This window comes from Diceros bicornis, chromosome 2, assembly GCF_020826845.1.
Source record: "Diceros bicornis minor isolate mBicDic1 chromosome 2, mDicBic1.mat.cur, whole genome shotgun sequence".
NCBI classification, from domain to species: Eukaryota; Metazoa; Chordata; class Mammalia; order Perissodactyla; family Rhinocerotidae; genus Diceros; species Diceros bicornis.
In genome coordinates, this window is record NC_080741.1 from 76,540,875 (window position 1) to 76,567,667 (window position 26,793).

Genomic DNA, 26,793 nt, shown 5'->3' on the forward strand with positions numbered 1-26,793 from the left:
CATCATTCAGAAATTCCCCACGTCTCAACCTCAGACATCATACCCTCCTACCTCACTATCTTCCTCCTGCCGACTCGGTGTCCTGGCTGCTCTCTAGTTGAACTTAAGAGACTGGCCCCTTCCTCTCTCTTGTCCTTTCTCTGAAATGCACTGAATTAAGAGTTCCAAATTCTAGTCCTGATTTTATAATTGTCGGTGTTACTCTGGGCTTGTCGTATCACCTCTTTGCTTCCATTTCATAAATGAAAAAGGAATAAAACCTGCACCTCCTGCTTCCTAGTGCAAAGAGCACTATGAAAACTGTAAAAACAAATCAAGATATGACTCTTTGTTAGTTAAAATCCTAAGACATACATACTTCCTGGTCTAGTTTGTGCTATTCATAACAATTAGTAAGAATACGTAGTGAAAGACCAATTTACAGCAATTGGGAAGATCCCATTTAAGTTACTTCAGCCTTGCAGTTTCCAGACATTCACATCTATCATATGGTTGACGTTTTTTAAAAACATACTTTCTGTTAGTGTGGTCTCTGTTATTAGAGCTCTGCTAATCTACAACTGACCACACCTGCTGATCAAGGACAGAGGATGATTTTGTTTAAATTGTGAGCTCTGTTGAGCACTGTGGTTTACACTTGGGTTGTGGAACTGGAACAACTAATCTGCATGGCCCATTTAGCACAAGGGGAAAGGGCCCTCCTTTTGGAATGGGGAGCCTGACTGGCATACGGTAATCACACCCTGACAGGAAGGCAGGGGCTGGGGAAATTACTCAAAATGGTGCCAGAGATTCACCTCCTTTTGGCTTTGTTAGGGTCAGAGATGGGGGGATACAGGCCTGGTGCTGGGTGGCACAGTCAAGAATCACAGCCAGACTCTAACCCTGAGATACTCTCTGTCTACAGGGAGGAAGAAGACATGAAGGCCAGTGATTTAAATACCAGGTAATGGGATGGTAGACACAATGGGTACTGATGACATGCCCTGGAAGTCAGAGAAACGAGAGGTCAATGCCAGATGGGGAAACTGAGCGAGGCTTTGTGGAAAACCCGGCATCTGAGTGAGGACCCTACCTAACTTCTTTTATTAATATTAATATTATTAAATAACTTTATTTTATTTAATTATTGAAATTATTAAATGATAATATTTACATTAAGAAATGAAAATATTTAAATCAAAGGTGATTGATAATGGATGTGTCAGTTGAGTTCGACTCATTTTGGTCATGGGAGGCACCCACATTCTACATCTGGTTTTTGTGACTGTCTCAAGTCTCTGGAGAAAAAGAACAATAACTGATTTATAAAATAAATAATTGCTAACATTTGGAGAGTTAAGCATTTAGAACTTGACAAACTTTATCCTAGTTAATAAGTGGCAATTATCAGAATGCATCCCAGGTGGTCCGACTCCAGAATCCATATTCTTAGCCACTGTATTAGGCTGCCTGTGGAAGGCCCCAGTGTCTGTCATTTTGTGATGGAATAATCTGCGGTATGTCCACAGATTGACTATAAATCTTTGATTTTAAAAGGCTTGCTCCTCAAATCACTGTGGTTGGCCAGAGAATTGTTCTAATTGTAACAAGAGGAAAATACAGTCAATTCTTGATTATCTGTGTTGATGGAGGGAAACAGTGGCATTGATAATTCAATACAGCGTACAAAATCATCTGGTGCTTGATTACATTACATTAAATTACCTTAAAAATTTCATGACATTTTAGTAGCTAATTATGTACTATTTATGTACTTTTTACAATTCAACATTCTTTGAGTGTATTTGCAGTAAGGTAAGGGCGTGGGAGAGCCTGGGAAAAGGTTAATCAGCATTGAACGTTGCTTTCTGGATGTAAATAACCGAAAATTTGATGGTAGGAATAACTCAATCATTCTATTTTAAGATAAAGGCTTATGGAAGCTCCTACCTTATATGCTGGAAGAATTATGAGCTCACCTGAGAAATGAAATTTATCACCCATGTCTTCTGCCCCATGGAAAGATGCTGTTTTGTTCATATGGTGTGTGGGCTCTATAAAAACTCAGGTACACTGAGAGAATCCAATTATCTGGCAAAACAGAATTTCCTTTTCTACAGTTAAATCACAGGTGGATTACACACACAAAAAGAGGGTAAGAGTCAGCACTTGAAAAGGTGAAATAAGCAAGGCAACTGGCCCTTTTCCAGTGCCCTTCCTTCAGAGTCATTGTGCAAAATTCCCAAGCAGTAAAAAATTCTGTCTGAGTTTATTAATTGGGACTAGAGCCTGAGAAAGTCCCCTTGGATAGCTAAGCATAGAAAGTGTGTTGCTTAGACCTTCCCTGGAAACATCATCTTAGACCTGGAGACATCATCTCAATTTTCTTTTAAGAAACTATCGCTCTCCTATTAGAGTGCAGGCTTGGCATGATCAAGGTGCTCTGGCTGTCTGACACAAATTAGACTGATCAGATTCTTCTAGAAATTTGGATATTGAACAGAGCTACATCAAAATCAGAAACAGAGCTAATTCATCCCCACACCAGCTCCCCAAAAAGACTTTCTAAAGTTCCCGCAGTCTGGATCCTCAGAATGGCCTGGTTCTTATTCTCACCAAGGCTTGGTCATTCAGTGTTTCCTTGGCTCATGTGATCTAACCTGTGTCATTCCTTTTTGTCTGCTCAAGTTAGCCAGAGTTGTTTCTGTTGCTTGCAACCAGTGAACCCAATCTGCAACAACCATGGAAGCCAACAAATCAGACACGTTTGGGTGAAGGTGCCTACGAGGCACTTTCTAAAATACCTTCAGCTCAGACAGACTCAGCTAATCCAGGGTCTCATTTATCAGATGATGAAGCTGAGAGATTAAAGGACTTTTCCAAGGCATGAAATTAGAAGCAAGGCCTTCTAACGTTTTCCACGACCTCACAGAAGTAGTGACACAGTCTTCCCTGGTTGGTTCACTATGGCATACAGGCGGGCAACTGATGCAAAATGCTACTTCAAAGACCCCTTCAATCAATTAACCAATGATTATTTATTGCAAGGCACTGTGCTAGGCACTATGAAGAATACATGGAAGATAAGACCGAAGTCCCTGCCCTCAAGGAGCTTACAATCTAGTTGGGAAGACAAGGCATACATACAAGGAAAATTCAGTAACAATACAGGAGTTAAGTTAAAATGCAAGATAACAGTACAAGAGATTTCCAAAAGTCGTACCTGATTAATTACTAAGTGAGTGGTACCGACAGGGCTTGCAGCTCATTCAGAGGCAGGACATCACAAAGGACTGAATGTGGGAAGCCTTCACAGAAGAGCTGGGGCTGGAGCCACCCTAGGACAGTTGGGATTTGGGTGAGAAAGAAGCGTGGGGAGGGTATTTCAGGAAGGGGTAGCCATGTGACCAAAAGGCACAGAGGTGAGACCAAAAGCAAACAGTGTTCAGGGGCCAGTGAGGGCTCAGTATGGCTGGGTACAAAGTTAAGTTATTAGATTAAGAAGGGCCTTAAATGCTCAAGTTTAGATTTTCATCCTTTTAGCAACAGTGGTGGGGGAAAGCTTCAAACAACAGATATCCTTATAGGTTAAGTGTACAAAAGATTTAGCTAATCAAGAGAAAATATTCATGTTTTATCTTCAGAACATTTATTTGTGGATTTTGACCTTCTCTACTTCCAAAGAGGAAGTGTCTTCAGGGCTGTCAATTCCAAAGGAATAGCTCAGGGGCATCTAGCTTTGGACCCCGGCCAGAGACTTTTGAGTCCGTCTATGATCTCAAATTATAACTAGCACAAGGGTGAGCTAACAAATTCCCTGACAGGCAGGCAGGAAAAATGCTCCCAAAAGACAAGTATCTTTACAAATGACAGAATATTTATTAACAATACCTTTAAAAAAAGATTACATATGCTAGATCACTGGTAAATATCATTTACACTGGGGTTGGGAACTACCTGGGGTGTCATTTTTTTTTCATTCATTTTATTATTTTGTTGATTTTTTTGTGTGTGATTTTAAATTTTGTTTTATTTTAACATAGATGTAATCATATCAAACTAAGAAAGGAACACAGCTTGAAATACTGACAATATTTTTTCCAGTTACCACTCTAGTTTTTACACACGTGGACTCCTGATTATGACTTTATCGGATAAATATAGCTAGAAGGTTGAAAAGTTAACTTATATCATTTGTAAGCAAAAATGACAAATTACAGGTAAATTTGAGCTCTCTGAGAAAGAAGAAAGTGGCAGCGTGTTTACAGGTGAAAATTTTTATAGAAAATTTCATTGCCTTTTATATGCACTGTTCCACTAGTGTCAGCTTACAAAACCTCCCCCATTATAACAAATAGTTCTTTTCATAAGAATACGGTTTTGTTGATATTGTCATTTTCCAATGTGTGATTTTAAGACTTAGAAGGTAAAGCTTAAAAAGCAACTAGGCTACTATCGCAAAACAGGAGAATCATCAAGATACCATACAATTGTACTAAAGATCTTTTATAGAGTCATGGAAAAAAATTCTTTGTGGCAACTATTTGCTGAAATAGGAGAAATCTGCCAAACTCCATACATGATTTTAATTCAAAAGAAGGGCTCTATTATTAAAGAGATACACACATTATATATAAAGAAATTATGAATCCATCAACAGAGAATTACCTTTTTTAAAAATGTACATTCAAAACAGATACATTTAAAGATAGTAAAATTATCTTTTATCCTTTGAAAGACTTGGTTGACCATAGTAACTTTTGGTCTATGTTACTACAGAATATGTAACTTCAAATTTAATGTCTAAGATAATGCTACTACAAAGACAATGCTAACTTAGTGGAGTGAAAAGAAAGTCTTACTGTACAATGCTAAATTCAGGGATGGGAGTATTGCACAAGGTACCTCTTGGGCAGTTAGTTTAGGTTTTGAGATTGCAGCCATTCCTGAAACCATCTCAAGTTGTGTTGAACAAAATTCAAAACAAGGCGGGAAACACATTATACATGTCAAAAGGACTTGATTCAATGCATTAACCATCCGAAGAGTCATTTACAGTTTACAGACAGCAGCCTTGAGTTACAGACCAAGTCTTCAGCTGTTCTGCCACTAGATCCTTGTAAAACTATACAAGTAATTTGCAAGTTATTTACCAAGATAAGTTCCAAAATCTGTCTTAAAAGGAAATATTTTCAAATAATAATTGTATGATTGTGTTGCCCATAGCATTTTACAGCAGAGGAAAAAAATTAATATCTACATTTCATGTTAACTTTAAAAAATTCTATAAAACACTAAATATATAATAAAAAATATGCATATAAGGACATATGTAAACTGCTTTGGTAACATCATATTACAGATGTCTTCAGTGCATTGCAGAGTTTCCAAAGAAACTTCAGACAAAGCTAGGTTTGCTTTGAGGAAGTACTGTATAATGCCATTCCTAAAGAAGCAAAAAACATTTTTTTTTTCCAGTAATAAGATGTACTTGAACAACAATATTACTTAGTACTGGGCGTCTTCAAAACAACTAGCTAAATGTTGCTTATATTATAAACAGCAAGTCTTTTAGATAACTTTTGTCATAAACTGGACCTAGCTGTGAGGGAGATCATGATGGTACTGATGGCTGACAGTGTACATGCATTCGAAGTGGAAGGCCCGGCTCCTCTTGCATAGGCATCTGAAAAGAGAGAATAAATTCACTCAATATCACTTCACCCTGGCTACAAAGGAAAGTGAGGCCAGGGCTTTTGGAAATAGTAGAACTGGATGGGTTTTACCGGAAATGACCATTTCCTAATGACTTTTTAATATCAGGTCCATGACTACCTAGCTATGAACCTGGCAGTAGGTTATGGAATATCTTTGGATCTACGTTTAAGCATTTGTAAAATGAGGATATCCATATCTTACATGAGAAGAAACTTCAATATTACTAGTAACATTACTAATAAATATTATGAGATATCAATGATGCACCAAAATAAAAATTGCTACTTCCTTTTGAACTCTACCTTTGCACTGGGCACAGAGCAATATGACACATATCTTACAAAAACCCTAAGAATATTTGGTATTGTTATTACACCATTTCATAGATGAGGAAATTGGGGCCCAGGGAAGTAAAAGAACTTGTTTAAGTTCACTTAGTTAGTAAACAGCTGAATTGGGATTCAAACCCATGTCGTTTACATATACCTACTTTTTCCAACAAAATAATCTCAATCCTTTAAAAACTTTTTCTTACAGGTCTTACATTTTTCATAGTAAGAGGTCACCAACTATCATTTGAGGCTTCTTTAAGATTGTAAGATCTTTGACTAACAAAATGGAAAAATCTCTTGAGGAAGACATCATGTTTTGCTTACAGTTATATTCTTGTCATCTAATAATTATACCAATATAATTGCTTAAACTATGTTTTTGTAATGAATTAAACCAAGAATCATTAGTCAGCCTAAAAAAAAAACAATCCGTGCAATGATAAGTATGAAGTCAGATTTTAACAAAGTGAGATAAATTAACCCCAAAACAAACCCCAATCTTGTTTTGTTTTTGTGGCCTAGAGATTACTTCCACATCTCACCATAAATCTGATTCCTTTTCAACAGAAGTCAGAGTCCTTGGTTTAATGAGGTGTAGAATTCGATTCTCACCAGTTTTTTAAAAGACAAAAATGCCGTTAGTGTTTGTATGCAAAAAAGGTGTAGTAAACACAAACTTCATCTGGAAACTGGCAAATCACTCCTGAGTTCAGAGCACAGCTTGGTGTAGCCTTGGTTTCCCACCTAAAGTCTGGTTCTGTTCGTTAATATTAACAAATGCTTATTCAAAAGGGTGAAATGACCAGTGGACATTTTCTTTTCTGAACTGAGGCATCTGAATTTTATAGATGCTGTTAAAATTGCTTAGTGGATGCTCTACTCTAACTTGGTATCAGCAAGACACACTAGCCCCTTTCCTCATCTGAAAAATAATGTGATGGACACTTAACAGAGGGGCTGAAATGCAGGTCTCTGTGGTGAGGATTTTGCCCATGATTTAAAATATCATCTCTCCACTGAGGGCTTGAAAATTTATATCTGCAGTCTTCACTGAATCCCTTATCTCTAGACTGTTAGATGCAAAGGCCAGTGAAAACTGACACTTCGACATCGAACTGCAATTTTTTTTTTATTGTGGTAAAATCACATAACATAAAAGTTACCATTTAAATTATTTTAAAGTGTACAATTCAGTGGCATTAAGTACCCCCTAATGTTATACAACCAGTACCACTATCTAGTTCCAGAACTTTTTCATCACCCTAAATGGAAACTCAGTACCCATTAAGCCACAATTTGCACCACTGGCCAGTCACCAATCTGATTTCTGTCTATGGATGTGCCTATTCCATTTTTATTTTCTTTCAAATAAATGAAGTCACATAACAATGACAAAAAATAATATGCTGCTGAGATATTTGCAAACATAGTATTAAAAAAACAGGAACGAATGTATTTTCTCAAAAAAGAATACTCACGCTATTCAACAATCTTTAAAAACGAATACTCACGCTATTCAACAATCTTTAAAAACAAATAATCTTGACTATATATAGACATATGCATTTATGTACATATGTTACACACAGATATTCAAAATAAATAGTGTCAGGTTCAAAATACTTGCAGCCAAAGAATGAATCACAAAGGAATCACATCGTTTCACTAGAGACAAACGGCTACAGCATTTTAAAGAACCCGTTGCTTGTTCCTCCTGACTGAGTCATGCTTTTAACTTTCTAAGGTATAATTTTGGGGTTTTTGTAGATGCAAACCACATGGGTCCACGTGGAAAAACCTATGTAACCCATTTGGGACTGCTTTAATCTAATTTTTTATTGGAACAGATTAAATCAGCCAAAGTGCCTTTTGCATGAGACTGCCTGTGATCAGCAAACATCAGTCGTCTGAGGAAGGGGGATGGTATTGTCCATTTTTATTATAAGTCTTTCTTTGTGGGCTTAGTGTCGTTGAAGCCCTGACTCATTGCGAAGGCTTATAAGATTCCACTTTTATTTTCTTTCAAATAAATGAAGTCAGGCAGGGAGAAGGGAGAGAAAAAAAAGACATTCTTACTTGATATCTTTGGAATTCGAATTTGTTCACTGCTGCTGCCATCTCCTCCATCACTGAACGGCTTAATTTCTATTATATAATCTTCATCAAAAGGCAAAGAAAGCTCCACCGACGTTCTATTTGTTTCAATGACAGATGTGCTGCTTTGTCTGTTCCATCTGTACAAGACCTGCCGAGACAGAAAGAACAGGTGTCACCCGCTGTCCTCACAAAGGCCCCAGAGATGGTGCCTTCATTTGTTTCCACCTCTGGGCGCCAGTGAAATGCAGGGCCGCCGAGGCTGTCAGCCTGCCCACACGTATTTGGAAGGCTCGTTTATAGTGAGAGACATGTCTGCAGCTACCATTTCATCGTGAGGAAGGAGTTTAAAGGATGCTGCAGCACGCGGGTGGGGGTAGCATGAGTCTACAACGTGCTGTGTGGCGTCCCATAACCTCTGGAAGGCTCAGCTAACACAGCTGGAAAAATCAATACCTCTGAGGACACACAGAGCTCAGTTACACATGAGGGGCTTTGGCATCAGAATAGATTTGGCCACTGTGTGACCACTGTCCACTTACTTCACCTCTCTGAGCCTCATTTCCCTCATCTGTAAAATGGGGACAATAATACCCATCTTTCTGGGTGTTTTCAAGATTGCACAAGGACTGAATATAGGGAAGGGCCTGGCTCAAAGGAAGCATGTAAAAATAGTATTTATGAGGGCTCAAAGGGCACAAGAGGGAAACATACTTGGCAAACGTTAGAAGCATAAGGCAGGAGTAATAAGTTACTATTATCGTGAATCCTGTAGAGAGAGGACATTTCAGCACAGGGAGAGGATCTCTGAAAGGCAAGGGCAATTACCCCCTTTTTCCTCCCACGGGATCCCTTTTGAGTTATGTACAAAAGAGGGGATGTTAGTGGCAATCACTGTCACTCCACAAGTGTCTGCAGCTTCAACAGTCCCACTCACTCATCTATGTTTCCCTTCTTGGCCCCCACTCGGTCTGAGTCTGGGTTGGAGGCTCATTTGATATTTGGCCACAAGTGGCCAACTAGCTCTCGTGAAAACGCATTCCCCTGCCTGGTATCGCCTACTCCAATCGTCATCAATTCCAATCAGGAACAAAATATAAAAGCCTGGAAAAGTGCATCCATCTTTCTGGATACAACAAGTGTGATGATAACTATCCCACAAGTACTTTGTGATGTTTACTATGAGCTAGGCACTTTATCGACATCACCATGTTTAACTGTCACAACACTCCAACATCACAGGTATTATTATTCCTTTCTACAGACGAAGACACTGAGACTCAGAGATGTCACAGAGCTGTAAGTGGCAGGATGAGGATTCCTAAACCTGTACACTTAAACCACTATAACCCACCACCACCAGTTTCTGACAATAAGAAAGATAGGGTTGGGTGAGATCAGCCGTTCTCAGTCCTGGCTGTGTATTAGAAGGACTTACGGAGTTTGTAAAGACACTGACGCCCTAGTCCAGTGGTTCTCAACAGGGCTGGGAGGGGTGGAGGAGCCGTTTTGCCCCCCAGGGGGCATTTGGCAATGTCTGGGCAATTTCTGGTTGTCACAACAGGAGCCACTAGTATAGTGAGTAGAGGCCAGGGATGCTGCAAAACATTCTACAATGCAGAGGACAGTCCCCACGATAGAGAATTCTCCAGCTTGAAGTAGCAATAGTGATGAGGCTAAGGAACCGCTCTGGCTCCACTTCAGCCCGTCCGAGTCAGACTCTATACAGGCGGGGTCCAGGCTGTGGCACCTTTTAAAAACACATCTTCAGGTGATGTTAATGGAGGCTGGGAATCATGGATTAGATCAGGGATTCTCAAACCTGAGCATGCATCAGAATTCCCTGGAGGGCTTGTTAAAATACAGATCGCTGGGCCCCACCCCAGAGTTTCTGATTTAGTATGTCTGGGGTGGGACCCGAAAATCTGCATTTCTAACACATTCCCAGACAATGCCATTGCAGCTGATCCAGGGACCACATTTGGAGAACTACAAGATTAGTTCCTCCATCCCTAAGGCCCACTATAAATTCTGATCTGCTGAGGTTAGAGACATAAGGTCACTCTTCCATTGCAAGCAAAACCAAACACAAGTGAAATTCATAAAATTCCCCTAAAATGGTTTAGATCCCATTTGTTCCCTGGCATTTCATCACGTTAATTTATGTGTCTCTAACACAAGGTGGAAAACACAATTTCCTTATGGTAGAAAGATTCATAAGCGCCCCCCTTCCTTCTCTGGAGCATCAGTTGCATCAAACTCAGCATTCCCTCACTAATGATCAGGCTCAAATAAATCCTCAGGCACATTCAGGAGTGAGTGTCAAAGCATCTCCTCACGGCCCTTCAGGAACACGGGCTGGCTGATGGGATGCAAGGGCACATCTGGCTTTGAGGAATAAATTGCTTCTTTGATTTACCTCTGGTCCTTGCCAGAGCGCAGAGAATTCGACTAGTTTCAAACATAAATCCAAAAGAAACACTTCCAGGAAAAAGCAGCCCTTTTATCAGCACTGCTTATCAGTCTTGTAATATTAGGGACTGCAGTGGAACCTAAATAAAGGCTTATACAACCTTTATTTACATCCAACACTTGGTTCAGCTGATTGACTTGAAGGCTGTGCTTGCATTTCATATAACCCGGGGTAGAAGACAAGGAGAAAGACTGGATTCCTGGGAATCATGATAATGGCATCAAACATTATTGAACGCTGACTGCGTGTTTAAACACTGTATTTTCTGAATGCTACCATGAATGACCTCCTGAGGTAGGCATTGTTATTACCCTGATTTCAAAGATGAGGAATCTGAGACCTGGAGATATTAAGCAATTTGCCCAGGGTCCCACAGCCAGTAAGTGGCGGACCCAGCATTCAAACCCAGGCAGTCTGGGTCCACAGCCCATATTCTTAACTAAGATCATATGGCCACACCTGTGTACTTGTGGGCAAATTGCTTCCCCTGTCTAGTTTCTGTCTTCATAAATGCAAAACAAGGGAGTAACATACTAGAAAACTGATGGTCCATGGGTCATATTTGGCCTGCATATGTTAACTGGTTGGGCTTTATGGTGTTTACTTTTTTTTTTTGAGTTAGATGTCAACAACTAAAAACCAAGAAATTATAAATGAAAAAAAATGTGGGTTCTACTGAAAAACTGGACGATATGGCCACACTGGCCTATATTCTTTTCTGGCAGCAATTGGCTGGAGCTGAGAAGCCACTGCCTATTCTGGACAATCACAAACTCTGCAGTTTGTCACAGTCCCCAACACTTCCTATTGTGTCCATGTGCCCACCTCAGGACATTTGCACATCCTGTTTGCTGTGTTTGGAGCACTCTTTCCCAGAAAACTGCCTGTCTCACTCCCTCTTTTCTTTCAAGGCCCAAATGAAATAGCATCTCTTGAAAGAGGCTTTCTCTGGCCTTTGTATAAAATAAGTCTCTCCTGTCTCTCCCATGGCACTGTCTATTCCCCTCACTCTAGAGTTATTTTTCTTGGTAGTACTTTATTACTACTTGATATATTTGTTTACTGCTGGCAGGCAGAAGAGCTGAGTGGCTAAAAGGTGGGACTCTGGATCCATACTGCCTGATTCAGATTCCAGATCTTCAATATACTAGTTATATTAATACTGTATCATATACTTGAATGTGTCTAGAGAGTAGATCTTAAATGTTCTCACCACAAAAAAGAAATGGTAATTATGTGATGGGAAGGAGGTGTTAGCTAAGGCTATGGTAGTAATCATTCTGTAATATGTAAATATATCAAATGAATGCATTGTGCACTTTAAACTTACATACAATCTTGTATGTCAATTATATCTCATAAAGCTGGGAAAAAATAGACTAGCTATGTGAAGTAGGCAAGTTACTAAACTCTGTGCCTTGCGTTCTTCATCTGTAAAATTGGGGCTAATAACTCCACCACTTCACAAGCTGTTATAAAGTTAAAATGAATTAGAACAGTGCTGGGCACATATATTTACAGTATTTGTTGAAAAGACTGAGTCAACTTGTCAACCCATTTATGTAACCTGCCTGGCTCAGTAGGCAGTTTAGCTCGTGATACTAAAACCAGATGTTCTCTTTGTAGCTTGAGTGTCATAAAGTTGCTTGAGGATTTGTGCTGATAGAATATTCTGGGCCTCAAACTTCCTAAAGTCAACTTCTTATTGAGACTGTCTTCCCAAGCAGAAATCCCATGAGTCTAGAGAATTTAGGTGAAAATGCAAAAATAAACACACACACAAATACATATGTGTAATTTAAAAAAAATTATATATCTCCAAACATTTACATTGTATACATAGCAATTCAGTATCTAGAGCCAGTTACAGTGAGATTCCTTGGGACCTAATTGGGGAGATGGGGAGTCTGGCTCCTCCAATCCCAGCCCTAAGAGAAGGGAAGGGATTGAGTTGGAAATCAAGAACTCAGAAAGAGCCCTTTCCTACTCTCTGGTCTAACCTTGTGACCCCTTTTCTTTCCTCTACCGTCACACATGTAGTTTCTGCAGCATTTCACTCACTTGACACCCATCCATCATTGATGCTTCCTTAGATGCAAAATTCCCAACTTGTAGGTGCCATTATATTTTTCATAAATATAGTCTAGATCTACAGAATATAATGAACCACGATGAGAAACTATATTTGGAAAAAATGTCTAAATCCATAGCTTAAATAGATTATATCATCTGATCTGCTGCTCTGATCTGGAAAGGTTCCAAGCTCTCCAGTTATCATTTGTTCCAATGTTTTATTCCAGTTCTATAGAAATAAAAAGTTTCCCCAGATGTTAGCTCAGGGCTAATCTTCCTCAGCAAAAAAAAAAGTTTCCCCCAATCTTATGCCAAGCCCAGCAGGTCTCTTCTGGGAGGTGAATGCCCCCATGTTTGTCTTGCCCTGCTCTATTTCACCACACGCTGTTTCACATACAACAGCAGATTCTACGCTGCTCAAGTAAATCTCCTAGAAGTCTGCAAAACTGCCTGTTGCAGTAAAAAAATAAATAAATAAATAAGAAGGGCTTTCTTGGAAAGGGGCTACCAAGACAAGCTCATATGAGAGTTTCTGAAAGGGGACAGGAGTATAAAGAAATGGCAACTAAATAATACTTGTTCCCCAATTTTTGTTTTCTAAAAATGCCTATAATCTTTTGGACCCAGCTCACCGAAGCAAACTTCAGCTTGCAAACAGATCTCTGCCCCTGTGAAAGCTGTGGGCACTCCGTGTCACTCCACTCAACAGGCTTCGGTTTCCACATCCATAAAATGAAAGGCTTTGACTAGATGATCTCTAGGATTTCTTGCTGAGCTAACATTTTGCCTGGCTGCCTGAAACACTTTAGGTAGCTCCCTGCCCTTGGATTTTATTTCAGCACCAGTTTGAACATGAGCTTAAAATCTAGTTAAAGCTTCACTCACGGAACTCGTGCCCCCTCTCTGGGATTCCTAAAGCATTTTTATTGTGTTTTCTCAATCTGTTCTAATGGGCGAAACTGGAAGCTGGGAGGAAGAATTTCTCAGTTCTTTCACTCTCTCCCTGGGTTTGGTTAAATCAATTCGGCCCACATCACGTGTGCATTTCTTTCCTGTGGTGCTCAAGGTCCTGCCGTGTTCCCTGGGGCGGAACTCCCAAGTTGCAGATGTCTGTCTGCACTCTTGCCTTCTTTCTTTTCTTCATTTTAGTGGACTCCCCCCTCTTTCATCTTCCAGCCTACCAACCCCAGTCTCTCTTGTCCCGGATAAAACAGATAAATTTTTTTTCACATTATTTCACCCTAAGAGGCTAATGATTTAGGAGCTCAGGAAATGAGAACTCCCTTCCAGTACAACCGGAATGAATGCCTCCTTGGCTGGAGAAATCATGGTGAAAGTCAGGCACTGTTCTCTTGAGGCCCCCAGTATGGGGATTCACAATAAGTCATCAGCCAATTACAATTACCCAAGAGGATGAGAAGTATTTTTAAAAATATGGCAAACAGAGAGAGCTCTGGCCATCAGGGAAGCCTTCTAAGCTCAGATCCGAAAGACGAGTGGCTGCTTAAGGATGTGGAAGTAAGGAGTGGCAGGCCCAGGGAGATGGAACAGAGATGCAAAGGCTCAGAGGAAAATGAAGATACAGAAAATTTCTCCTTTAGTAAAAGAAAAATGCAGTCCCAAAGAGATTAAGAGATTTACCTAAACACAGCCAATAGGGGACCAAAACATAGGTCTCGCATCTCTTTATGCTATCCAGTCATTCGCCACATAACCACGTTTCAGTCAACAATGGACTGCATATCTGACGGTGGTCCCATAAGATTTGTACCATACAGCCTAGGTGTGCAGTAGGCTAGACACTCTAGGTTTGTGTAAGTACACTCTATAATGTTCGCACAATTTTATGTCACCTAATGATGCATTTCTCAGAATGTATCCCTGTCATTAAGCGATGCATGACTATATACTTTAAGACCCTTCCAGGAGAGTTAGCTTTTAAAAAAGGACTCAGCGAAAGGTCTGCAGATTAGTTCTTAGGGAATGTTTCTCCACTGGCAGAATACAAATCATTGTGCCATTCAGGTACAGGAAAAACAGTTCATGATGGGGAGGATTTTCTGAATCCTTCTCTAATCACACGTCCCAAGGCTCTATCACCAACTATGTCAACTCTGAATTCCAGCTCTGGCTTTACCAACTATTTCCCTACAGTCCCATGTTCTTTAACTAGTGCCTGGCCGCACTGCCTATCTGCTACTCTCAACGTCTCTGTGCAAAAATGTCACAAACCGGCGGCCTGTGGGCTTCATTCAGCCTGCAGACCAGTTCTGTTTGGCCTGCACTGCATTGCCTCAAATATTGTTTAAAAGTAAAACAAAACAAGATATTTATAACTCCTTTTAGTTGGGGCACCAAGGCTACATACATTTTCTTTTCTAGCTCTTTAAAGTCAGGCTGACATTTATGGAATCAGGCAAATGAATTTTCTAAAAAATCCTTGCTTTTTTTCCTATATACAAGCCTCCCTAACTATAGGAACATGAGCAAAAATGATTAACCATTAGTAATTTTGAGAAGTTACTATTGTTGATTAAAAAAACACAACCAAGGGGGCCAGCCCAGTGGCTTAGTGGTTAAGTTCAACTCGCTCTGCTTCGGCGGCCCGGGGTTCGCGGGTTCGGATCCCGGGTGTGGACCTACACGCCACTTGTCAAGCCATGCTCTGACAGGTGTCCCACCTATAAAGTAGAGGAAGATGGGCGTGGATGTTAGCCCAGTGCCCATCTTCCTCAGCAAAAACAGGAGGATTGGCAATGGATGTTAGCACAAGGCTAATCTTCCTCACCAAAAAAAAAAAACAAAATACAACCAAGACAAGAGCAAAACAAAGCTGACAGTAGAGACGTTAAAAATGTGGTTCTCTGGGATTTTTCAGAGATGCAACCACAGGGTCTTTAACCGTTTCAGATTGACTCTGCCTGACCCCAAAGTTTAGGCAATTCTCTAAATCCTGGCCAGTTGCCAGCGACCATTTGTAAGTGGTCAGAACAAACCACTTTGAGAACAGAGATTCCTAAAGAGGCTGTGAGAGCATCATCAGAGAAAGTGAGAACACGGTTCATGTGATTTTTGTAAAGAGACTGTCCCCACTAACAACAGGATTAGGTGCCTTTGCAAAAAAGAAATTACCCACTTTGTATCCTTTTACTTCCGACTCATTATCCAGGGCCTTCACTTGATCCCAATTCAGGATAATTTTGGAGTCCGATGAATTCCATATGATGTTTCCGGGGGGTTGACTTGGTGCTATAAAAAAATTAAGATATACGAATTCACAGATTATTAAGTCTCAATGGATTCTGAGGAAGATCTCCTTACTAGAATTCGAGAGTGGAGGCAATTTAATGGGCTATTGCACTAATATGTGTCTTCAAGGTCACTAAAATATGACGAGATACAGCACTGCAAATGGAAAAAGATTCAGTTGGTCGGCTAACATTTATAGCTAAAAGAAGTAGCCCTTCCCAGTGAGGAGAAAAAACATTTATCTTTCTGTCCTCTGGAGCAATGACTTTTGCATGGTATTCGGAAAGGTTCAGTTAAAATGCTAAGGTAAATCTGAATCCACATAATGACACCAATTAGTATGCAAATGATCCTTGGGAGGTGGGGATAGGGAATGAATTTGGGATATGTTTAATGAATCCCTAAAATATTTCTGAGCAAGGTTGTTCCTACGTGGCTTTCTGGTTGTCACATTGACTGTCGCACTGGAGGGGCCTGTCCCAGCAGTATTATATGCCTTGACAGCTAAATGATAGAGCGCGCTTCCTTTTAAGTTGGTGATCTTTGTTGATGTCTGATTTCCGATTGTTCGTATTTTTCTAGCATTTTCTTCCTTGTCATCATGTCTCCAGTATTTAACCTGAGAAAACAAAAGGAAGACCTTGGAAATCATACCTATTGGGGATATTTCCAATGTCATCAGGTAATTTTTTTTAATACAGATTCTCATGACTGAGTTAATTTTCTATACCAATTCATAAGCAGAGCTTTCAGAACCAAGAGTTTTGTACGCTCTGAGAAATTATCCACAGTAAGAAGGGCCCCTTTTTTTTCTTCTTAGCTTCATAGTGAGATGGTAAATTGGCATGACCATTGCTGGCTACTTCTTCCTTTTTTCCCACCTTTGTTTTGAGCCCAAGGAATCCCCGGCATATCAGAAGTCAAAGCTCATTTTGCCAACTATCTTATAAATGCTTAGACCTCCATCTATTTTGAAAAACATCTCTGGACTGTACCACAGAAAAGGGTAATCTCACAGTGGAATGTTCTGTGCTTCCATTAATGCTCCCCTAGAAGCCATTGTTCTCTAAAACAAATGCCTCTAACTGGGAATCCAGGTCTTTTTCCCATCAGAGTGTGTCTTGAAGGTCTCAATGAAGGTCTCACTGAGTCGCGCGCTCCACTTTGGGCTCTTTCCCAGACTCAAGGCACATGTCTCTTCCTTACCTCATAACCTTGTATCCGTCCTCTATTCTTGTCTATGGGGGAGGCCCAGAAAACTTCTATGTCTGTCGCAGAAAGACTTCTGGCAAAGATGCTGGCTGGTGGTTTGCTGGGTTCTGCAGATGAGTAAGGAAAAAGTTATTACTCTATCAGCTGCATCAGGACAGGCTTCTAGATACTGGCATTACAAAGTGCAAAGCATCCATGGTTATATTATAGCCCTTAGTGATTATGACCCAAATCCTTATTTTATAGAGAAGCCATGATTAACAGACGGGAGGGGAGTGGTGATGGACATGGTGGTAAAGAGACTTGTCCAAAGTCTTTGGCTTCTAAATTTGGGGGTAGGTGAAAGGGAAGTAACCCAAGACTACTTAAGTTTAAGCACCAAGTTTTCACAGCCAGTGATTCCTTTAACACACATCCTTCTTAATTAGCATTTGTCATAGGTGAGAGTCTTAGTTACTGGATTATGAAAATGAGAGAGAAAGGAAAAAGGAGAGTCATCTGACTTGACTAAGATTCAGGAGAGCCAGGTGACAGTTCAGTTCTACACAGTAAGCTGTGTGATTTTAGACAAGTCATTTATGCTTTATGGGCCTCAGCACCCTGAGCTGCAAAGGAGATCTGGACCAAGACTGCTTCCCAAATTTCAGTTATTTTTGCCAGAGCTATGTACCATTTTTATATGCTAATATTTTCCTTTCAGTGGTCTTTCTTAAAGAAAAACCTAGCCATGTCATAAACAATAACATTCATAAAATCCTGGTTTCATTTGATAGCTGTATTTTTTCTAATGCAATTCACATCAATATATAACTATTACATATTTTTAGAAGTTCATCTAGTACTATTTATAATCAACTTGTGTACTCCCTCTGGAATGCACATCGCATTCCAGAAAATGTTGGACAAGGAGATCTCTAAGGCTTTGTCTATCCATAACAATGTAAGGTTCTATTTCTGTTAATTAATTAAGTATTTATTAAGGGTCTGTGTGCCACGTTTAGACACTGGTGACACAAAGGTGAAAAATAAATAACCGGCCCTCAAGAAACACACCTTAGTGAGGATGGCAAACTAAAATTCAAAATTTATAATACATTGAGAGGAGAATTATAACAGGAATGTTAAGATATTAGGGGAAAGAGAAGCACTTGCCTCAGCTGGCCAGGGGAAATGAGAGAACCTTCGTTGTTCAGGTGCAGTCTTGAATGATGACCATGAAATCACAAGGTGGGCAGGACAGGAAACATTGAGAGAAGCTGAGGCATATGCAAGGGGCTAAAGCTTGTTTGGATAATTGCAAATCCTTCGGATATGGTGGGAGCATGAAGTATGCAGGGGAGCAGCAGGAGTTGAACCAGAACATAGAGGCAGGAGCTAGATTATGAAGGACTACTGAGTTTACGGGGCTCACTTCTCTATCTGGGGGGAAGAATTTATTGCATCTTCACTTACTCCAAATCAATGACTCAACTTGCAGATGTTTTAATATGGTCTTATTCTGAACATTACCTTTGAAACAATGAAGACAAACTCCAATGGTAATGAGGAGCGTGTAGGGGCATTCTGAGAGCAGGGATAGCACAGAGGCAGTAATAATGAGTGAGAAGCCCTAAACATGATGACATTGTGGATGACAATGACAGCAATTGTGCTGCTTCATGACTTACTCTTCTCTTTAACAGGAAAGAATAAATTATAAGTCCAACATGATTTACGAAAATAAAAATGGTGAGAGGAAATGCAAATTATATTTTGATATTCGCTTAAAGGCATAAAATAAAATAGAATTCTTTTGAAAGTAATGATAACATATAAATAGATATGAAGATCTTATATGGCACTTGTGATTTTGGTCCTTAGCAATGGAATTAATAATGGGGAGCCATTAGTCTTTATATACAGTAGAGTTGCTGTCTTTCTAAGAGACTAGCGGTAGATAATTAACCAAATTTTTTACATTATACTTTTCTCAAATAAGGATATGCCTTCAATTTATGGGTACAGTGTTAAATTGATTCTACATCCTAAAATCAACATCATCTCAGAATTGAAGAAATATCAAATGTCTAGGCAGCATAAACATACCTTCTTCTGCAGAATATACCACTGTGGTGGGACTGAATGGACCTTCTCCTTTATTGTTGAAGACACCCACTTTAACCTCGAAGGGAAAGAAGGGGCGTACGCTCTCATTCCTGAATACATATCTGGAGGCGTCAGCTGAAGCCAGCACTGTCAGCATCCAGATTATTTTGCCATAGGGCCGGAAGGCTACCACGTAACCAAAACCTCTACCATTCTGTAATTCCTCGGGGACTGTCTGGGAAGGAAAGGAGGTGGTTTTCAGAAATCACAGTAGTTTGATTCAAATGTCAAAATTGTTTTATTCTCCCTCCCCAACATTCTTGTCCATATTCTTCCCCACCTATCTTATTTTGGGCTTTGCCAAGAGTCTTAAATTTGGGGCTTGCTATTAGTCTACCCTAGGTATTCATGAGGTATTGGAGCAAGGTTAAAAACACTCGATGAAAATTGGCAATGGAGAGCCTGGCTTCTTGATGGGGTGACCCAGCTCTGAAATTGTTGGAAATGACTATGGAAGACACTGGACAGTTGATCTAGAAACCACCATTTCCAACATATCCATCTAATATGAATCTTCCTCCAGTGCCAAATAGACAAAAGATCTCATTGAAGAAGTAAAGACCATCTTGGCTCAGGCAAGAGCCTTCCTGTGAGAACTGAAGCATTGAGCTGGAGGGGGTGATTTCTTTTATTGCTGGGGTTTTGGTTGAATGAAAGATTTTAACTTCTGGGGCTGTCATCTAAAATTCTTCAAAAACATTAAGAACTCATTCTAAAACTCCCACCTCCTCTTTCAAAATCAATTTTTGATCAATTGGTGACTAACTTTCCTCCAGGTTGTTTAAAAAATACCTTATAGAAGAGAGCTCCAGCAGCAAAGCCAATTGCCAGGAAATCGTGCTAGTACACTGAATCTATTGCTGGCAGACGTTTTAAATCAATTGGTAATGCAGCAATTCAAGAAGGAAAAAAAACTGGTTTTCTCTGAACTAGCCTTCTTTCATTCATATATATATATATATATATATATATATATATATATGTATATTTATATACACTTGTTTTTTTCTTGTGTTGTCTTTCCCTTCATGATTGTTTTTCCTGTGATGAATTGAATTAAAACTTAACAACTGATGGGCAAGCACCATCTTGTCCTGCTAGTCATTAGCTATGTGAGGGGGAGTGTTTGCATGCAAATGGATTTTAGCTGCTAAAAACAGAGGAGGAAACTGCCCAGATATGTTTAACATAGAGGAAAATAATAAAATCGCCTAGACGAACATATGTTCCTTTTGTCCTGTGATTCATTTACCTCCCAGGTTATAACCAGTTCAGATTTGCTGCCTCCACCACCACTGACGTTAGCTGGGGTGACTTCGGGGACTGTGCAGGAGACAAAAGACAAGTCATGTCAGATGGCAAAGGCAAATGAGGGCCAGGAAAGTCGCCTGGCTGAGGTGACTCACTTTAAATGAATATTCTGATGCACACACCTTTGTCTTTTGAGGTCAGAAAGGGGCCCAAAGCATCAGCTCAAGGAAGTGAAATGTACTGAGTAAGTTGCTTTTAGTTACCTGTTTCCCATTCAACAAGGTACACATGTTATCTGACCTGTCTGACCAATTGTTCAGCTCCATCCCTAGAGGCCGAGGTTCAGTGGGATGAGGAAAGGATTGAGGTTCTGGTTCTAATGCTTGGGTAGGCATTTATTAACCATGTGGTTGTACACAAAGCAGAGACAACAAACACTCTGCCCGTGCAGAGCTTACAATCTAGTTGGAGGGAGAAAGCACATGCAGAACAATTACAGAGCAATGTCAACAATAAACAACAGTACAGTATAGACAGGAAGGAGAAGTACAGTGGCGTTCTGAAGTAGCAGGCTGTTCAGAGTAGTGTTGGGCTAATGGTTTCTTGGAGGAAGGTGAGTTTTGAGCTGGGTGTTGAAGGAAGTGGTTGACACAGGTTGACCCCTGGCTCACTATGCTTAAACTCTTTGATCCCCAGTTTTCTCTGTAAAAGAGGGGAAATTATGCTAGCTTCCTCCTCAGGATTGCTGAGAAGAATTAATTAAAATACAGTTTTGGAGGGGGAAAAGAAAGCATGGGGGTTAGCTATATTATCACTATGTAAATGAAAGACTGCAGACAGAATTTAAAATGGTCTGGCTGGGGTATGTAGTTGGTGACTGTGTATGCCCCTTGGTTAAAGCCAATGAAACAGATGTAGATGGGTAGATGGGTTTTTGTCCAAGAGTAGGGTCAGAGTTCCCATTTGCTTAGGGACCTTGCTATTCCTTGAACAAATGTTTGGCCTTGTCACTGCTGGGAAGTCTACACAGACCCACACTTAGGCCTCCCACTTTCCGTGAGAGAAGTAAAAGTACGACTAATGCAGATAAATTGATGTGATTCTCTCCCTGTGCGCATTCAAGCTGTGTACATGGAGGGTCATACCAAATTGCTGACCGGGCTTGTGTGAAATAGCAGGATGTTCTGAATCTTAGCTTCTGGGAATGGGTTATACTCTAACAAAATCTTACCAAACATTCTGAAGAACTTACTCTTTGTCACAGTGATTTCTGTGAGTTGATTTCATTTGAAATGTGGAGTGTATATTAAAAAAAAAAATCCTGGTAGGAGAATCTTGGTGACAAACAAACCAATGAAGAAAGAGTTGGCATTTGAGAGAACTAAGCACAGAGGGTCTCTCCCTATACAAGGGGACCTGATGAAGAGTGAGAACTTAACTCTTGATTGAAACTCACTGCTGGTTAAGCTGAGCATCTACTGGCTGGATTTCTGATAATTATAATCATTCAAGGGAAGGGTGTGCTAATACAGAGCCTCACTAGGGCTGAAGATCAGGAAGAATTCAAAGTTTTTCCCTAAGGAACAGTAGCCACTGGAACAGACTATCTGTATCCTGGGTGCTACTCACGGGCCTCTTCTGTCCTCCGCTTCTCTGAGGGTCGGCTGGGCTCCCCAATCCCAATCACGTTGGCTGCAACTGTGCGGAATTCATATTCAACCCAAGGGTTCAAACCCACCACAGTCGCTGTGAAAGTCTTCCCATCAATGAGCTCCGGGACTGAAAGACATCAAAAGGTGAGGGTGTTTCACAGGACTCCATGTTAGGAAGTCAGAAACTTTCATCCATCATCACCATTACTGTGTTCAGGGCACTGTAGGTGGTCTGAGAGTAGCAGCACAAACAGCTGTTGCAGGAAGGTAGTCCCAGAACTCTCTATGCTAAACGAATAAACTCAAATGAGACACCATCACAAAAGTCACAGTCCTCAAGGCCCAAAGCTACTTGACTGTAATCGTTACTGTTATCACCTGTAACACCTATAGCATGTTTTTCAGCATTACCGTATCGTGCTGGGCACATTGTTTACATACAACTATCCTATGAGTAACATACAACTATCCTATGAGTAAGGATAAGGATATTTATCCATATAAGTAAAATTATTATATTCATTTTTTATAGATGAGGAAAATGTGCCTCACAGAGGTTAAGTGACTCACCCAAGGTCACCCTGGATTTGCATCTTTGTCTGTCTGACTGTGGTCCAAGCTCTGTAACTTATTATAACAATGGAGTTACAATGTTATAAATCTATATTACTACTGTCAATGAACTATATTAGCATATCTAAAGAATCTGTAAACAGAAAAGGGATGGCCCATGAAGAACACAAAAAATGGGAGTCAGAGAAGCAGGATTTGACAGTGTTCACCCAGCGGTATTTGGAGAAGGGCTCCTTCACAGGAGGACAAGGCCATTGCTTGATGCCACAGCCATGAAGCTCTGGACATTGCTTCCATGCTCAACAAACAACTTTTTGAGTTTTAAACTGATTACCATAGAGATTTCCCATTGCGTCCAGAGGACTCAAAGTGAGGTCCCCTGTGACCAAGCTGATGCCACCATACTGGTGACTAGGCTTCAGTGGCTGCCAGCCTCCTCGGGCCACACTTACACTGTCCTACCCTCCAAAGGTGAAGAGTGTGGGCTCTAGAGTCAGACCACCAGGAGACTAATCCTGAATCCACACTTAGTAGCAAAATGACCTTGGGCAAGTTGCTTATCCTTTCCATGCCTTGGTTTCTTCACCATAAAATAAGGCTAATAACAATATCTATTCACAGTGCAGTTGCAAAATCCGAAAAAAGCACTTAGCAGAGCTTATGGGATTTAGTAACGGCTCAACAAATTTCAGTTTATTTTTTTAAAACATGATAATCATCAGCAGCAGCAGCAGCATCTTCATCCTCCTCCTTTCCTTCATTATACTTATGCAGCACTTTCTATTTCTTAAAAAGTTTCACAATCACTTCTCTTCTGGGTCATAAATAATTCTTATTATGCCCATTTAACAGAAGAGGAAAATGAAGATGTCTAGAGATCTGCTGATTAGCAGAGTCAGGAGCAGAATTCATATCTCCTAATTTCCAGATTTTTCCCAGCTTTCCTCTCTAAAACACTCTTGTGGCTCAGAAGAAATTCAGTGATTCAGCTGGAAACACAGAAACCCATTTCTAATGTTGGATAAACTAAAATGAAAAAAAAAAGTTATTAAAATCAATACGATTCATATGAATTACATAAAACTGGGCATATCAGTCCATTTATTTCTATTTCAAAACATCAAGACCACACAGCTAACCCTTGGGGACTAGAGAAGTGTGTATCTTGCTTGCAATAACTACTTGTTTGTCCAATTTTTCCTCAAATGAAACCTAAATAAAATAGCAAAATGAGTCAATTTGGAGGTATTGACACAGGTGGGATGCTATGGCTAACTCAAGTATTTTTAATTTAATTTAATTTTATTTATTTATTTTTAAAGATTTTATTTATTTATTTTCCCCCCAAAGCCCCAGTAGATAGTTGTATGTCATAGCTTCACATCCTTCTAGCTGCTGTATGTGGGACACGGCCTCAGCATGGCCGGAGAAGCGGTGCGTCGGTGCGCGCCCGGGATCCGAACCCGGGCCACCAGCAGCAGAGCGTGCGCACTTAACCGCTAAGCCACGGGGCCGACCCAAGTATTTTTAATTTTAAAAAATCTCATGCCTCTCCACGCCCCAATTTAACCACCTAAAAAAAATGGGCTCCAAGTCAAGAGTCTCCATGCAGTCCTTAGTTATTGGTTTCTTGAGAGCAGTGTATAAACTTCACACTGACTGTGATTGTAGACTAGCATAATCCACTGCTTCCCAAAGTGTACTAGTGGTATGCAGATGATGTTAGGTAATACACAGATGGATGCATTTTATTTCTATAACTAACTTTTTTTTTTTTTCTGGTGAGGAAGATCAGCCCTGAGCTAACATCCGATGCCAATCCTCCTCTCTTTGCTGAGGAAGATTGGTCCTGGGCTAACATCTGTGCCCACCTTCCTCTACTTTATATGGGACACTGCCACAGCTGGCTTGACAAGTGGTGCATCGGTGTGCGCCCGGATCCGAACCTGCAAACCCCGGGCCGCCGCAGCGGAGCACGCGAACTTAACCACTACACCACCGGGCCGGCCCCTAACTAATGTATTTTTAAATGTGTATTAAGAAAAAATATAACGAGCATAACAAACCTATCATTTCACAGATATTCTTGCTTAGGACAAGTTAAAAACAAATATGAGTTGATATAAAGAAAAATATTAAATAAATGATAGTACAGTTGGCTGAGGTGTAGGAAATACTTCCACAATGTATCATTTGCAGCTTTGTCTGAACCAGAACCTAGATATTCCTTGGCTTCTGCCACAGTGCTTTGCCCATTATGTTGAGTTTCAGAAGCCCCTAAAGACATCAGCACCGGATATACAATACGGTACCTGTATTGACAGCTTGCCAGCCCACGGAGAATGGAGTCCTGGCTTGAATGACATACATGGTGATGGGGCTATGGTTGTCAGGCCCGGGTCTCCAGGAGAGCTGAGCAGTGGTGTCTGTAATTTCATCTATGGTCACAGCCTCTGGGGGGCCTGGGGGACCTGCGAAAGAGCAAGACCCTCAGAACTGGAGCAGTGTGTTCAAACACCCAAGTAAGTAATCACTTAATTGAATGGGATGCTGACCCATTCAACTATTTATTGACTCACTCACAGATTCTTCACTTGCCAATTCCTTTTTGAATACCTACTAGGTGCCCAGCATTCTTCCGGACTCTGAAACTACAGAGATGAATGAAACATGGCCCCTTCCTTCTAGAGGCTCATAGTATAATAGGAAAAGCTAATAGGCAAACAAAGAATTATAATAGAATATTTGGTAGATGTTAAGAGAGAATATTGGAGCACCACAAGGGCCCAAATTCATTAATTCATCCATCATATATTTACAGGTTCCTACTATGGGTCAGGCAGTGTTATCTGGGGATATAGTACTGATAAATGAAGATTAGAGTCTTCTGAAAATTGAATTTTTAGGCTGAGGGTGTGGATTTGAGCAGAAATGGCTTTAGAACTTTGGGGGTCACAGTGTTGCTCTGTGCACTGTAATTACTGACCCCTTCCCCTGCTCCACATCAAATGCGAGCACACACTTGTATACAAGGGAACTGTTGTGAAAATGATCAGTGCTGAAGAGTCACAAGACTGTGGCTTCTTCAAAGCAATTTCAGAATCGGGCTGGAGTCTAAAGACTCTTTTTTGCAGTTTCTACAAGTCATATCTGTATTTTTCTACTTATCCTCCTGATGTTCACTGTTTCTGCCCATGTACTTAAACCATTGAAACATGAGGAAATCAGATTTAAATAAAGGCCTGGAAATCATAAAGAAATAGAGGGATGGAAAGTGGTTGGCAGGCAAACACAAAATATCAACAGAGCCAGAGCAAAGACCCAAAGCTACCCTAGATTCAAACATGAAAAGCTCTTACCAGGCAGTGAAATGCATTTCTAACTAGGCACAACTGACCACCTCAGGAGAGAAGGTGATTGTGAGGGAGACATAACGACAAACCTCATACCCATTGGACGGGCATAAGGAGCTATTCCTAGGAGGGATTTGCTAAGCCCCAGGACAGCAATCAAATATCCTGCCAAAATACTCCTGGGCCATGCCACAGGCGCAGGGAAGAAAGACACCTTTAAGAGAGTGGTGAAAAGTCAACGGTAATTTCCTGAAGTAAGACTTTTTGTTCTGGGATTCACTTCTGCACATGTTTTGTGATGCCCTAAATTCCTCTTTTAAAAATCATTTTTATAGACCCACAGGTGAGACTAAATTTATCTTCTCCCTCCTACTCCTGAATGAGAGGTCTGGAAATCTGTACGCTGGAACTGATTAATTTTCCATGGTGACATTTCAGCATGTCAGTCTAATGCCACCTAGAGAGAACTGAGGTAACCTTTGGTCTTCAGGACCCTTATTAACCAGATAAAGTCTGGAAGACAAAAGAATCTTTTTTTCTCACCAGCTGTTTCATCCAGCATTCTAGTCCCCTGTTTTAACACAGGCTCCTTCGATGGCCTTTAAAATCAAAGTACCACACATAGAAAAGTGTTACCCTTGAAACTCCTCAATGAATTAAATTGATAGGAAGTATCTGAGCCCATT

At 40.4% G+C, this 26,793-nt stretch overlaps 1 protein-coding gene across 8 annotated transcripts in view; it reads right to left on the reverse strand.

Moving 5' to 3' along the window:
• Positions 1–2,996: 2,996 nt before the first annotated feature.
• The window catches only part of CNTN4 (contactin 4), an 891,804-nt gene continuing 868,007 nt past the window's right edge, over positions 2,997–26,793 (reverse strand). For all 8 annotated transcript variants that reach the window (XM_058563517.1, XM_058563546.1, XM_058563510.1 and 5 more), the window contains 9 exons: positions 25,067–25,225; positions 22,159–22,308; positions 20,531–20,601; positions 19,219–19,453; positions 17,128–17,240; positions 16,354–16,540; positions 15,809–15,921; positions 8,109–8,277; positions 2,997–5,668 (listed from right to left, as the gene is read on the reverse strand). In XM_058563517.1, coding sequence (XP_058419500.1) covers positions 5,568–5,668; positions 8,109–8,277; positions 15,809–15,921; positions 16,354–16,540; positions 17,128–17,240; positions 19,219–19,453; positions 20,531–20,601; positions 22,159–22,308; positions 25,067–25,225 — 1,298 coding nt within the window. In that variant the 3' untranslated portion in view covers positions 2,997–5,567. The remainder of the gene's footprint in view (positions 5,669–8,108; positions 8,278–15,808; positions 15,922–16,353; positions 16,541–17,127; positions 17,241–19,218; positions 19,454–20,530; positions 20,602–22,158; positions 22,309–25,066; positions 25,226–26,793) is intronic.